At 40.9% G+C, this 14,211-nt stretch overlaps 1 protein-coding gene and 1 non-coding gene across 2 annotated transcripts; both read right to left on the bottom strand.

Annotated features, from left to right (window-relative positions):
* Positions 1-1,451: 1,451 nt before the first annotated feature.
* Positions 1,452-8,828, bottom strand: LOC139617490 (H/ACA ribonucleoprotein complex subunit DKC1-like). Its single transcript, XM_071473681.1, has 15 exons — positions 8,713-8,828; positions 7,763-7,818; positions 7,597-7,683; positions 6,816-6,907; positions 6,523-6,707; positions 6,294-6,358; positions 5,000-5,126; positions 4,713-4,843; positions 4,326-4,469; positions 4,123-4,243; positions 3,799-3,917; positions 3,610-3,713; positions 3,282-3,324; positions 3,000-3,161; positions 1,452-1,745 (listed from the first exon to the last, which is right to left on the bottom strand). Exons 1-15 carry the CDS (start codon positions 8,822-8,824, stop codon positions 1,680-1,682), a joined length of 1,614 nt encoding a protein of 537 aa, XP_071329782.1. The 5' UTR covers positions 8,825-8,828; the 3' UTR covers positions 1,452-1,679.
* LOC139617491 (small nucleolar RNA SNORD83) lies at positions 4,006-4,082 on the bottom strand. Its single transcript, XR_011689111.1, has one exon. It is a non-coding gene; the product is annotated as a small nucleolar RNA SNORD83 (small nucleolar RNA).
* Positions 8,829-14,211: the final 5,383 nt, after the last annotated feature.

The following is a 14,211-nucleotide window of genomic DNA, read 5'->3' as shown; positions in this document are numbered from 1 at the left end:
ACAATTCACAAAATTAGGAACTCATTATCAAAGAGGATAACTACTATATTTGAAGGAATCCACAACTTGTTTGAAACATATAAATCATTATATTCACAACCAGATAAGGCATATGGACTAATTATTCAGAAGTTTTTGGCCTCATTACACTTTCCCTCCATTGGTAAAGATCAAAATGAAAAACTTATATCTCAATAGAGGAAATTGATAATATAATCTCAGACTTCAGTTTAACAAATCTCCAGGCTGTGACAAATTCTGACGAATTACTCGACAGGAGGGATTCATATCAATCATACTATTGAAGGAAAAGATAAAACGGCCTGGAAGGGATATACACCAATCAGTGTTTTGAACTCCAATTATAAACTGTATGCAGTTATACTGGCTAAGAGACTGGATACAATTATGCCTTCTCTGATAGATGAGGACCAAACAGGCTTTATAAAAAATAAGCAAACACATGATAATATTAGGAGAGCTCTTCCCATCATTAATCACATTTCTGAAGGAAAACTGAGTTCAGTCCTTCTCAGCATGTTATCAGCACAATTGGATTCTGTAGAACATTCATACAATGCCTCAGAACACTCTACTCCTTGCCAACAGCCAGGATAAAAATTAATGGGAGTCTCTCAAACTCAATGCTACAAGGATGCCCACTAAGTTCATTGCTCACGAATCTGTTTATCAACATTTTGATGATTTACTCCAGTCTTATAGGCTGGGTAGATTTTTACCAGTAGCTTCAGAGCTGTCATTTTTTTCTAAAGGGAATAATCCCTGACTCTGTTGAGCCCTCAAGAATAAGTCATTATCAAAGGTATCAGGCAAACTATACAAGGGCTTTACCACAATGAACAGAATACAACACATTAAACAAGGAATCACTGGTAAAAACAAGCTAACATTGTGATATTAGAAATGTGGTTTAAACTTTGTGAAACCCAGTGTACTTCCACCAACTCTTCCTTCTGGGGAGATTTCTGACGGAAAAACCTGATCCATTTCATTATTTCCCCCAGTCAGAAATCCAAATTAAGTTGGTCCCAGCATTCCTTCTGGGGAGAGTGTGGTTCATCCTCAGACAATCATGCACATACTTCCTGGTTTTGTCCATATGTTGAGCCCTTTTGGAGAGTGGGCCATCTGGTGTCAGATCTGGGTCTGAATTGATTTTTCTTTCACCCTTCTCTAGCTTGGAAACAGCCCTTACAGTCTCAGTAAAAGAAGCATGCATCTTTAGAAGTTTTTTGGCTGCAAATGAAACAATTGTGCTGGCTACAGAGAAAACTTACCACCCTCCTTAACATTATCAACTAGATTCGCTTGATGGGGAAAATGATTTTGACTTCGCCTACAGCAGGAAAAATGGGATTGCTATACTCATACGCTTGTTCTCTAAGCGTCCTCACCCTTCTGTGTACACTATGGACTCAAGATGACACACATACAGAAAACAGACTTTTATTCTGAAATTACAAACAGGCTTTCTGTTGAGGTATTTACAACTGAAAAAAAACAAACAAGATTTATATAAAAAACAAAAACCATCTTCTTCTTTCTGCATTCATGCAGTCCATAATCATCATGAAACTCCCAGAATACTTTGTGTCTTGTTCAGACAGATGTGACAGCAGGCGGAGTCTCTGACAGTGTCCTGCTCACCTGTAGATCTGTCACTCTGATGCATCACCTTCTTTCTGTTTCTTCTTTTTCTTCTTCTTCTTTGTGCTTTCAACAACCTGCAGGACACCAACAGTTTCATTATTAATATTCAAACTATTTTTACATGTAACATGAACAGAGGGTTTTGAATAACTCATTTATTTCAGACTAACAAGATTCAAATTTATGTAATAAGTCGTTTAGAGCTGAGACTGAAGTCAGGTGAAGCCTCTGATTTTAACTTTAATCAGCTGTAAAATCTTATAGTCTTAGTTTTATTCTACACCAAAGTTTAACTTAATGATGAGATCACTTTTAAAACTGAACTTTCAAAAAGAAAAATCCTCCATGTGAAGATAAGTCTGAGATCAATAGAAACCAGCTGCATCTGATCATTTAGTAAACACTTTGGTAATGAGTGTGCACCAGATGACAGTGGTTCATACAGAACATGCAAGTCACATGTAGAAATAACAGTTCATGTTCAAAACATGTAAATCATGTGTGCTGTATGAACTAGGGATGCCCCCAGCTGGCTGATCATGATCGGCCAATCTTCATCAAAAATGATCGATAGATTGGCATTAATGCTTCTAGTCACCCATCACCTTAAACCGATCACCTCTGGTTAACACTCTGGTATCTGTGGGTGAGAGAAGCTCTGTGTGTAGTGTAGTACCACCTCCCGCGGGCACTTGCACACAAAAAGAAAAATCAATCACATTTGCATGTTTCATTTTGTAGTGATCATTTCCACATAACGTCAATGTCATGTCACCGTGTGGTCAGAGGGGGGCCTGTCTGCTGCTGCTGACACAGTCTTCTGTCACTGAGGTGGTGGGAGATGTAGAGGGACGGGGGCTAGTTTGACCACTGGAGCGTGAACCTATCAAATAGTTGACTTCTATCTCTGCACAATATTGGTATAAGATGACTTCGCATGAAGGAAAGAAAGGTCAGGCTTTAGATGGCAGTTGTGCAATTTAAAAAAGTGTCTTGTTTGAAGTGTGTATTAATCAGGTTCTCTTGTCAGTTGAAGGATTTGCTCCTTTGGAGTTTTTTGTTCTGCTCTGATGAACAAAGTAAAAGCATGTTGTTGACTGGAGAATAAGGATGACTTTTTGTGGTCCCATCAGGTAATGCTGCCGCCTGTGGACATCACAGTTAACTACAAAGCTAAGCAGACTGACCAACTGTTAAACCAGCTGCTACAATATAACAAAAGAATTGGTGTGAGTGGCAAAGAAATGTGATTGGAGCATCCTGAGTATGACTAACCCTGCCTGGAGACGACTTTGCTCCCAAAAAAAAAAAAAGAAACACACACCAACCTCAGTCTCAGGTGCCTCCCCGGCTGCTTCCTCCACAGACTCCGCCTCTTCCAATTTGGCTCTTTTCTCTTTCTTCTTCTTTTTCTCTTTTTTCACTTCCTCTGCAGAGGGTGTGGAGGGTGTTGTCGCTTCACCATCGCTATCTGCTGACTCCCTCTTCCTCTGCAGGTCAAAGATTTGTCATAGTTCAATCTTTACAGCAGGTTCAGAAAATGTCTCAGCATCATGAAGAAAATGATAATTTAACGAGTTAAAGAATGAAACATTTTTTGGTGAGTTTACTTTTGCTGAAGCGTCACATGACTCCTCTGTCACCTTGGAGACACTGTCAATGAAAACAAAAAAGCAATTTCAGATTTAAGATGTTTTATCAAATTGAAACATTTCACCTGAAGATGCATAGTGTGAGGTCACATGACTGTGTTCAGGTGAGCTGCAGCTCAGCAAAACAGCAGAGTGAATAAGCTCAAACCTGAAAGTTCCTGTCGCAGACTGACTCCCTCACACAGCACATCAGCTCAGTGAGAGATAACTGTCTGCATCAGTGTAGCTGTCAATCTGTACCACCAACACCTGTGCATCAGACCCGCCCTCCCCCTGTGCCATCTACCTGTAGTCGACATATTGGTTCTTCCAGTCCTGTGGCGTACTGCCATTTGGTTTCCCGTGTTTGTCGAGGAGTCCTTTCTGAATCATCATCTTCTTCTGACTTGCCTGATTTAATCAATAAGAAAATGTTAAACCCTTGGCACTGAAGCATTGAACAGTTTACTGATGAGATCAGTAACATCAGGTGTACCTTCGGCCCAAGACCCCACTTCCGAGGATACGTGTCCCTCTCCATGATAACTCGCTTTATCTTTGCCACAACGCCGTGATCACATGTGGAGATCACAGCTGTTGTCATCAGAGCAACCGCTGAACAAGAGTCAATGAAAGATGTGTTAATTAACCTGACTGTATTAATTAACACGACTTGTTATACTCAGATTAAATCTAAATGTGAAGCCATCAGAAAAGGGTGATAGATAGCAGGTCATCATGGCCCGAGAGCTACTGCATCTACTCAGCTCATCATGTGGCTTCAACTATCACACTCACACACACACACACACACACACACCTGTGCAGATTGCCTCCCCCTTGGTTGTTATAACAACTATGTCCTGGTTGACCTCAATGCCATCTTCGTACCTGAGGACACCTGGCAACATGATCTTGGCTCCATAACAGATGGCGTTTACCTGGAGGCACAGACTGCATGATCAACCTAGAAACAGCAACATATCAGCTTTATTTTTACCAACAAAGATGAGGAAGACTCACTGCACTGTCCTTCATCACCAGCCGTTTGTGAGACACCAGCAGCTTCTCCAGCGGGAAAATGACTCTCCTCAGATATGACTCGTCTTTGTTGTGATCAAACTGCCACTGAGCATCCAGGACATCGTGCATCGTCACCATGTTGTCCTAAAGTAAAACCCGAACAATAACATGTTATGCACTGATAATAGCGGTGTAAGTGATGTCACTAGGATGTCAGCAGTGGCGAGACTCCAGATGTACAGATGATGTAAACTGTGTCTCTGCTGCAGGTTTCTGTTCCAAAGTTTAATTATCAGTCCGGCACCAAGCAGCAGAACTGAACTCAACACTTTGAACCTCAGTGACCTCAGAGTCTAAGCTCTGAGATGTACAGAAAGTGATGCTGACCTTCTCTCCTAGGACTCCAGACCGGACTCTCCTCAGTTCCTGCATCTGACCTCCGACCCCAAGCAGCAGACCCAGGTGTACACACAGAGTCCGAATATAAGTTCCTGCTTCACAACTCACCCAGAAGATACCTGCAACACACAGGCAGGTTACCTGACATCATGTGTAAGCCTGCCACAGCCACAAAGCCTTCAAAATAAATCTGCAGATTTAAAGTGGGTTAGTGAAGATACTTGAACACAAACTGGTGAAAACTGATCGAGGTGTTTATTGAAAGATGATCTTACCCAGCCTCCTTTCTGCATCATACTCTATCAGTTTGCTCTCATAGATCGTTCTAACTCTCAGTTGACGTTTCACAGCAGCAATCAGTGGCGGTCGCTGGAACAAAGCGCCGGTCAGTGTTTCCAATGCCTGCAGTCAGAACCTGAGTCAGTGAGGGCCATGTGATTGGTTGTGGTTAAATGACAAGAATTTCAAATTCAGATTAGTCCTTTAAGGATACATATGTGTGATGATATTATTCAGAGTCTTAGTTTGAATAAATCAGGAACAACAAAGTCTTTTAAATGGAACCCCTAGGAACTCCGTCTGTTCAAATACAGGGAAAAAAACCAAACTGTTCCTTTAAGTTAAAAAAATAGCTGGTCACTGCCATGTACACAACAGCTGTCACATTGACATACTGCACCCACCATACAACTTTGCCACAGGAGGAATTCTAACAAGTCTGTCCCATCTCCCAACAACATCTAGTCACGAAAAATATGCAAGTAGTAAAGTGAAATGACACGAGAAAGGACCTTTTCTTCCAAAATGAAGTCTGCAAGAAACAACCAGGTAGGTTAAGCAGTGATTTGTAGAAATTAAACTAGAACCACCACCTCATGGTTTGAGATAATTAGTGTATAAATGTTATGGCAAAAATCATGTTTTGAGAGATCAGTGACCTTTAACTTTTCACCACCAAAATCTAATCAGTTCATTCTTGAGTCCAAATGAATTTTTTTGCCAAAATTTGAATAAGTTCTCTCAAGGCATTACTGAAACACCATGTTCATGAGAACGAGACTGACAGCTCTTACTGTCACTGGCACAGAGACACAAAACAAGTAGGAAAATATGGAATAGAGAATGGATCATGATACGCTGGCAATGATCCTCTGGGTTTCCCTTCACTGTGCCTTCTGCTGTCATTAACTGTAGCTCGTTGCTACACTTATGGTCAGTCACAGCACTTTTCACACTACTGGATTTGGATTTTGACAGGTCCAGATATGTGGTTGCCATCTTTTGGGCATCTGCAATTCATCAGTAATTCTCTCCGATCACATCTCTGAACAGTTCACAAATGCAACTGATGCAACTGCCAATTTACCAGCGCCTTCTTAGACTAAACCTTCTTAGTGAAGTCAAAACTCAAATTGTGTAGTGTGAACCTGGCATCACCTGCAGAAAATCTGTCGACACCTGAGGTCATGACAGATGACTTATGTTACACAACCATCGCTCTGATTATTTCAATCATTTTAGTCTGAAATCAACAGAAACTTTCCTCCTGCAGTTTGCTGTCAGACTTACCCGAGCCAAAGCATGTTCGCTCTCTATTGCATTGTGCAGCCGAACGATTCCCACATACTCTTTACCTGCAACACACACACAGAGAGTAGTGAGGGGGCCGCTGGATTTTACTGCGCTGACACACCCGTCAGCTAGTTGGAGACCATTAAAACCATCCAGATCTACTAAAAATACACCAAAGGTTTCTTCGTCCAACATTAACTAACAGGAAGTGGGCATCAGTGTGTACCGGCGCTCTGCTGAGATTTGACCAATCGCGTGGCTCGGTCTACACACACGATCAGACATCCTGTGACCTTTGGGTCGAGTGTCCCACTGTGACCGGTCTTCTCCACCCGCAGGATCCTCCGGATCCACGCTACCACCTCGTGAGATGACGGGTTTGCTGGTTTGTCCAGGTTAATGAAGCCCGACCTAACAGGAAACAGGATGTACACAGAACAACATATTCAATTATGTTAACTTAGCATTAAGGTGTTAACTCACATAATCCTGAATGATGTTAGTCTAGCATTATGTTACCTGACATAGTCCTGGATGCCCCTCTTCAGGGGGTTGCTGCCACACGGTAGTGGGGTGTAGTGAGTTGTCCGGACATTCAATTTGTCGAAATTCTACAAGAAACAAAAAACATAAGACAACTTCTTTGTTGGTCTGTTACTGAGCGTTGTTCACTTCCTACATGAAGAGCAGCAAAAAAATAGAAATTACAGCTGCCTGCAGCACACAACCACTTATTTTGACAGTCTATTTTAGCTCTAATGTTGCTCTACCATGTTTATCTACAGTTTGTCACTGAATTAATAACCATTTTAGAAATGTGATCACCCCACTGATCAGAGTGTCTGCATCATGTGATCAGAACAGGAAGTCGTCTTGACAGCAGTCAGGTCAAGTCTTTCTCACCACATGGTTTCCAGTCATAGTCCGGCAGAACACCGGCATGACTGACACCATGGTGTAGAGACCCCGCCCCCAGAACGGGAGCGTGGGCAAGACAAGATGGCCGCTGCTCAGAGAATGGATAAACTGATTCATCACGTCACATGATTGAGACCCAGGAATAACTAATGTACACTCTGAGGACCTTGAGTTCATGTTTCTATTATTTTGATTAACAACTGCTGACTTCATACACCTAGCTACAAACCTGTCCACCTCACCTGTTGATAAAAGATGTAATGTTGCAGGTTTATTTACTGCAGTGTTTTATAGAATATTTTCATCTTTACCCACAGCAGCTTCAACATTTCATCTTAAGCAGCTGATGTGTTCTGATGTCAGGTAAACTCAGGTGTGTTACCTTTAATAATAGAGGCCACTGAGAAGTGTCTAGAGAAGCAACTTTAGACTCTGGTTGGATGAAGAAGTCTCCACTCTGTTGGATCTCCTGTGAAATAAAAACTAACATTATCATCATCGCTCAGGAGAAAAATCGAACGTAGTTTGCAGAGTAATTAAACACTCACCCCGACTTCTTCTTCACCAATTTTCTTTGCCTTCTTCTTCTTCTTCACTGATGTTGCTGAAACACACAAAAAAAGACTCTTTAATAAATGATACTGCTGCCTTATTAACTCCTGAGCAAAAGGTAAATGTCCGCTTTAATATGAAACAAACTAGTTTCCTTAATAGATTGAAATATTATTTCCCATTATTAATGTTTCATGAGGCAAATAAGCAGCCCACGTGGCCTCTCCAGTGGCACGTGGTTGTTAGCATCTTATGCTAACAAATGGAGCTAACAGGCCATCTGAACTGAGAAAAACTAAAATATCAAACAACTGATAAGGGACACATATAGGCAGCCCAAGAGATCAATACAGGTAACTGATCAAGTTTAATCTTCAGACAAAAAAAAATTAAATTAAATTAAAAAAAATAAATATAAAACCGTCTGCCTCAGTCCTATTAAAAACGCATCGACTGACACTTCACACACAATTAGCCTGAAATGTTTCAATGAACTCATTTAATCCGCTTGGATCCTGGTTTATTCGCGGTTTACTGGTTCTGCGGACTCGGACTCTTCCTGTAACTCAGTTAAACGGAGCGTCCACACGTGGTTTGCGCCGGGAGCCGTCCTTAGGCCCCGAGACAAGACCCCCAACATCTCCTGCATCCTGGTGCATGAAATGAACGCCGTGCTAACAAATCAAATGTTAAGTTAAATAAACATCTCAGTATATAAAACTAAACGCTAATCACTGTCGCTGTAATCTAGAAGTGTTTTTAAAAGACGTCTTACTTAATGCAGTCTGGCGTCAAACGCAAACAAACGGTGCATACGGAAAGTTGCAGAGGCCGACACACACAGATTAAACAGTTTCAGTCCGACGTTACGATGTTAGTTTTGAGACCGAGATCAGCCAAAGTAAGTAAATCATAAAGTTTCCAGTAAAACGTGCAGCGTACTCACCCTCCGTCTCCGCCATGTTGAACTGAGAGACTGAGCGCGGATTCCGCGACCTCCTCCTCCTCCTCCTTCTTCTTCTTCTCCTCCGTCTTCTCCTTCTTCTGGTTGGATTCATTGGCGGTCGCCAAACAGCTTGGGTGCATTACTGCCACCCACTGATCTTCAGTGGGAACTAAAGAGATACTCTGATATTTATAAAGAAAGGAGAATTGGAGAATTACAATCAAAGCATTAAGTAAAAGAAACAAAAATGAACCCAATAAAAAATGAATAAATAATAGAATATTTCTCTGATTCTCTTCATTAATCTCGTTTAAAAAAAAAAACTCTATAAGGATTTTCTTGTCATCTGAAGATTTTTTTATAGAATATTCAAATATTTTGCTCAAATTCCAGGTCCCCGCACTTCCTGTCCTCCTGTGTTATTACCTCACCCTGCCCTCATGTTATTGCACCTGTGTCTCATTGTCTCCCCTGCCCTAGAATATTTTGTCCCAGGAAATATGTCACATTTCCAACCACTTTTCCTTGACCTCAATGGAAAAGTCATGAGGTCAACGAAATATATATAGCAGAATTTGTAAGAACTAAGGAAAAGACAACAAAGACAAAGAGACAAGAAACCAACACATGGACAGAAACAAAAATAAGCAGGATTTAAATATTGAAATAAGATACCATGAAAGAGATTTTTATTACTTTACACAATGGGAGGGGATTTAGTAAAATTACATTCATGTATATAATGTTATATTATGATGATATTATTAACTAAAAATCAGTAAAGATTTGAAAGAGAATGAACTTATATTTATTGATTTGGAGCTCAGACAAGGATTTACATAAGTTTTGTCTGAACATAAAACAGTTGCTCAGTTGTTTCTATGTTTATGTGGGTCAGCCGGGGTTATAGTGCATCCAATACATCCATAGGTGTGTCGCTTTAAATGTTGCTGTGGCAAGGAATTGGCTCCTTACCTTTCGTAAAGGAAGGTAAAGTGTTTCCTATGCTTAAGGAGATAAGATAGGAAACATTGGATCTCCTTTCCTTATCATGTAGAGAATTGGAACAGCTCTTATGATGCCTGCTGCTTAGATCATTCCAGGTCATTTCATCCAGTTAGGAACCTTTCTAAGTGAAAAAGATTTTGACTGCAACCCCAGTGTTCCCTTCCCTCAGTGCCCATTCATCTTCCTCACTTTTTTCAGCATTTCAGCCTTTTTCACTATGTATCAGTTTCCCAGCGAGCTAGTGTATTACCTGTTTTCTCTTACTTGCCCTACCCTTTAGTCTGGTGATTTTGTACTGTTACCTTGTTGGACTGAACAACTGTTATTTATCTCGATTCTGGCATTTGGTGGATTCTTTCTCTGTCTTCAGCTGCACATGGTCATCATTTACAATACAAAAACCAATATCATCAGAAAGTCTCTTCCCATACTCAACATTAAGGGATTACCTCTGCAGCTGCTGTTCTTTCTGCCCCTGTAATGATCTATAAATAACTGTAATAGTTACTTCTGATAAATTAATTGACAATCTTACAATTTCCCATGTGTTTATGTCTTACCAATTCAAGGAGGCTGGCTGTGGCAGTAACCATGGAAGTATAGTTGGCAGAACAACAGCTGGAGAGTGGCTTTTATCCAGTGTAAGTTCTTCATTAGCCCTTTTTTTAATGACCTCACCAAAGCTTTTAGTTGGCCATTTTTATGTTCCCAGCATGGCTCAATAGCACTGATTAAAGGATGGTTATTATTTCCTTGTAAATTGACCAAATATATGATAAAAAGTTGCTGTCTTCACTCCAATTGCATTTCTCCCATTTCCACCTACAACGCTGAAAGATGTTTTTTTAAAAAACCCAATCCATGTCCTTCATGCTTGTACTTGAATTACCTCCAATTTACCCAACAAGGTTTTAGATGCTGTGCTTATGCCACACACCCATAATCTATAACTTGGCTCGTATTCATAAAGCATCTTAAGGCTAAAAGTATCTTATAATTTTGGCTGTGTCAGTTTTAACTTTAGGATTCTTAGTTTTTCAGCACCTACGCTCTGGGAGAAGTTAAAAGCTGTGAAAAGGGTTAGGTTAGGGTAGGGTTAGGTAAATACCGTAAATACTGTACAGTGTATGCAGGTTTCCAGGGAATATATGAACACTGTGGATGTACAGTCAGGCCACGTGGTAACCCTCCATGATGTCACCAATTATTTTTGGAACTGCCGTTTTGAAGCCTCAAGTTTGGCTTACTGGACATTACCATCTTGGTCTTTTGGAGCCAGAAGAAAACATTTGGATGAGAGGGTGGAGTTGGGGAGAAATGAGGGGTGGATCTGGCCTGTGCACTCAAGGACATGAAGCACATTCACCTACACTGGCTACCTGACTGCAACAGGCTCTGGGCTGTGCCGTGCAAAGTCGCTGTTAACTCAGTTAGCTTCCATAACTCAAGGTAAACTTTATGGCTAACTGTTAAAGTAATTTTAGAAGGTACTGCATGCATGTCCACATCTGGCAAATGTCACATATATGAAGAGAAACTTATAACATTATCATAGCTCAAGTTACTGTTTGTAAGTTGGTGGCCCGATGGCGGAGTGGTTAGGGCGGAAAGGGACAGAGAGAGAGGGGGAATAACATGCAGGAAAGAGTCAGGCCGGTCGGGAGTCGAACCGTTGCTCACCTGCTAAGAGCATCCACTCATGTGGTAGGCGCCCTAACCACTCCGCCATCGGGCCGCCCTGTTTTTTTTTTTTTTTTAAATTGTGGTATCGAATTAGTATCAACAATCGTGGAAAATTACAGGTATTGGTATCGACTACTGAAATTCTGGTATCGTGACAACCCTACTCTCTACTGTCCTGTCAATAAAGACCAAAAATGCCCAAAAAAAATATCTTAAAAAAAAAGTTACTGTTTCTAAGTTAATGTTAAACCATAAAATGTGACCTAAGATTGTATATTGTGGTTCTGCAGAACATAAACATACTTCAAAGCACCTTCTCCCTTCAAACTGTGAGTCTGCTACATGTAAACTGTATCACACATGAAGACTGATGATCAGTAACGGCTCCTGGACTGTTTGCACCCTACCCTTATTACCTATGGACAGTTAGTAATCTCTTTCCATTATACATTACAGTCAACCTACAGATTGTTGCAATGTGCTCACTTTAATTGTAAAGGCAACTTTTGACTTCACTCATAAAGACTACTGTGCAAAGGGGGGGTGGGGGAGGAGAGAGGAGAAAAGAGAGAGAGAGAGACCAAGAACAGCTGTGTAGGTCATGGTGTTATCAATAATAATGACAGATAACAGTGGTTAATAGTAATGATGAGTAGTGGTGGATCTGGATCCCTCCTGAGGGAGAGTAAAAAAATCAAAGACATACTCCAAGAATTGTTGTCCAATCGGACATACAATAAGCACAGGCACACAGGACTTCCACTTTCCCCTCTCCTTCCACTACACACAAAGAGACAGTCAAAAGAATCCGGTTTCGTGGCCCAGAATACCATCGATGGTAGACTGCACCACATCCACATCCCACCTGACCTTCAACGACACACACACACAGAGAGAGTCTCCAGTCCAGAGATGGCCTACCATATTTTTAAATGGCTTCATTTAGACCGCTGGGCACATTAGTTTTTAATTTTGTGATCCAGCGTCTCTCAGCCATCCATCTCTGGGCTGATGACCAACCTGCCCTGGTCTCCAGGCCTGCAATCATAAGATTCTCTGCACCATGAGCACGGAAATGCACATAAAGTTCTGTTCTTTTGTTTGAGCGCTGAATATGATATAGATGTTGTTGTAAACGTGCCCGCAGCTTGTTTTTAGTCTGCCCCACATATAATTTACCACATATCCTGTACTCAATAACATACACCAGATTTAAAGAGTCCAGCTGGAAAGTTTGCCAGACTGGAGCACTCATATCTGTGTGTTTGTTTTCTACATATTTTATTACTTTAAAATGTGTATTCCGTTTGTTTTTTTCTTTAGGTGTCAGAGAGGCATGGACCAACATATCATTTAGGTTTTTGTTTCGTTTAAAAGCTGATATGATTTTGAAATCAGAAAAAGACTGAATAGCATCCTGAAGTTTTCCAAAATTAGTTTTTGCCATTGAGTTGATTTTAAGTGAGAGCGAACAGAAAGTGATCACCAGAGGAACTATTTTTTTGTTTTGTTCAACTCTGGAGTCAATCTGTCTCTCCTCCTCTGTGGAGCTCACAGAAACCTCCCTCTTTATGGAGCGCAGTGCGGCTGTAGCCTCTCCTCCTGAGAGCTTTAAAGAGAGTCCTGGTGGCCATCTCCACATCCTCTGGCCTTGTACAAATCCTTTTAAACCTTATAAGTTGGGACTTCACAATCCCCTTAAAAGTGTGTTTTGGATGAAAGCTGTTTTTGTTTAGCAAAGCGTGTGTGTCTGTTGGTTTAAAATAGACTCTGGTTCCCAGTCTCCACTTTTCTGCGCTCTCTTTCATGACAAAAACTTCAGTATCTAAAAATTCAATTTTTTCTGTTTGTAAATTATACTTTATTTTAATTGAATCATGATGGTTATTCAGGATGCTAATGAAATGTTTAAATTCAGGCTCTGAGTGAGTCCAGACTCCAAATATGTCGTCCAGGTACCTCATATACAATATGGGGACCTGAGGGCACTTGGGGAAGACAGTCTGCTCCCAGGCAGCCATATAAATGTTGGCATATGCCGGGGCAAACTTCTTCCCCATGGCTGTCCCATGTACCTGTAAATAATATTTGGAATCAAACTCAAAGTCATTTTTTGTTAAACCTAGTTTTAAAAGCTGGAGAAGGGCCTCATCTGGTCTGGCTGGATCCGGGTATTTTTTGAAAACCTCTTGAACCGCTTTTAAACCAAGTTGAGTGTCTATATTTGTGTACAGGGCGTCTATATCTATAGAGAAGAGCATGGCTCCAGGACAAACCTCCACAGATTTAATTTTTGAAACAAACTCATATGTTTCTGTATCTTTAATGTAGCTGTCATGTTTCTGGGACAAGGGATTCAAAAAATAGTCAATATATTCAGCTATCCTATATGATTCACTCCCACAGTCGGAGACAATGGGCCGACCCGGAGGAATCTCATGAGGAACTGTCCAAGTGCTAGGATCCTTATGGATTTTTGGAAGCAGATAGAATTTCCTTGGACGTGGCGGATCTTGACCAAACAGATAAAATCTCTGTTTAGAAGAGATGTATTTCTTCACGTACAGTTCCTCCACGATCCTCCGGGTCAGCACCTGAGTCTCCGACTGTAGGGAGTGTGACAGCGGCCTGTAATGAACTGAATTACTCAGTTTTCTGTTTGCTTCAATGAGATATTGTGTTCTATCCATAATAACTATTTTTGATCCCTTGTCCGCAGGCTTTATGACTATATCCTCTTGTTTTTTGAGTTCTTCCAGCGCTTGTCGCTGTTCCACACACAGATTATCCTCATCTACATTAACGGCT

Source organism: Trachinotus anak, unplaced genomic scaffold (genome assembly GCF_046630095.1).
Source record: "Trachinotus anak isolate AG129_WGS33_773 ecotype Australia unplaced genomic scaffold, CSIRO_AGI_Tana_v1 ptg000084l, whole genome shotgun sequence".
NCBI lineage: Eukaryota > Metazoa > Chordata > Actinopteri > Carangiformes > Carangidae > Trachinotus > Trachinotus anak.
This window is presented reverse-complemented; position numbering and strand designations above follow the sequence as displayed.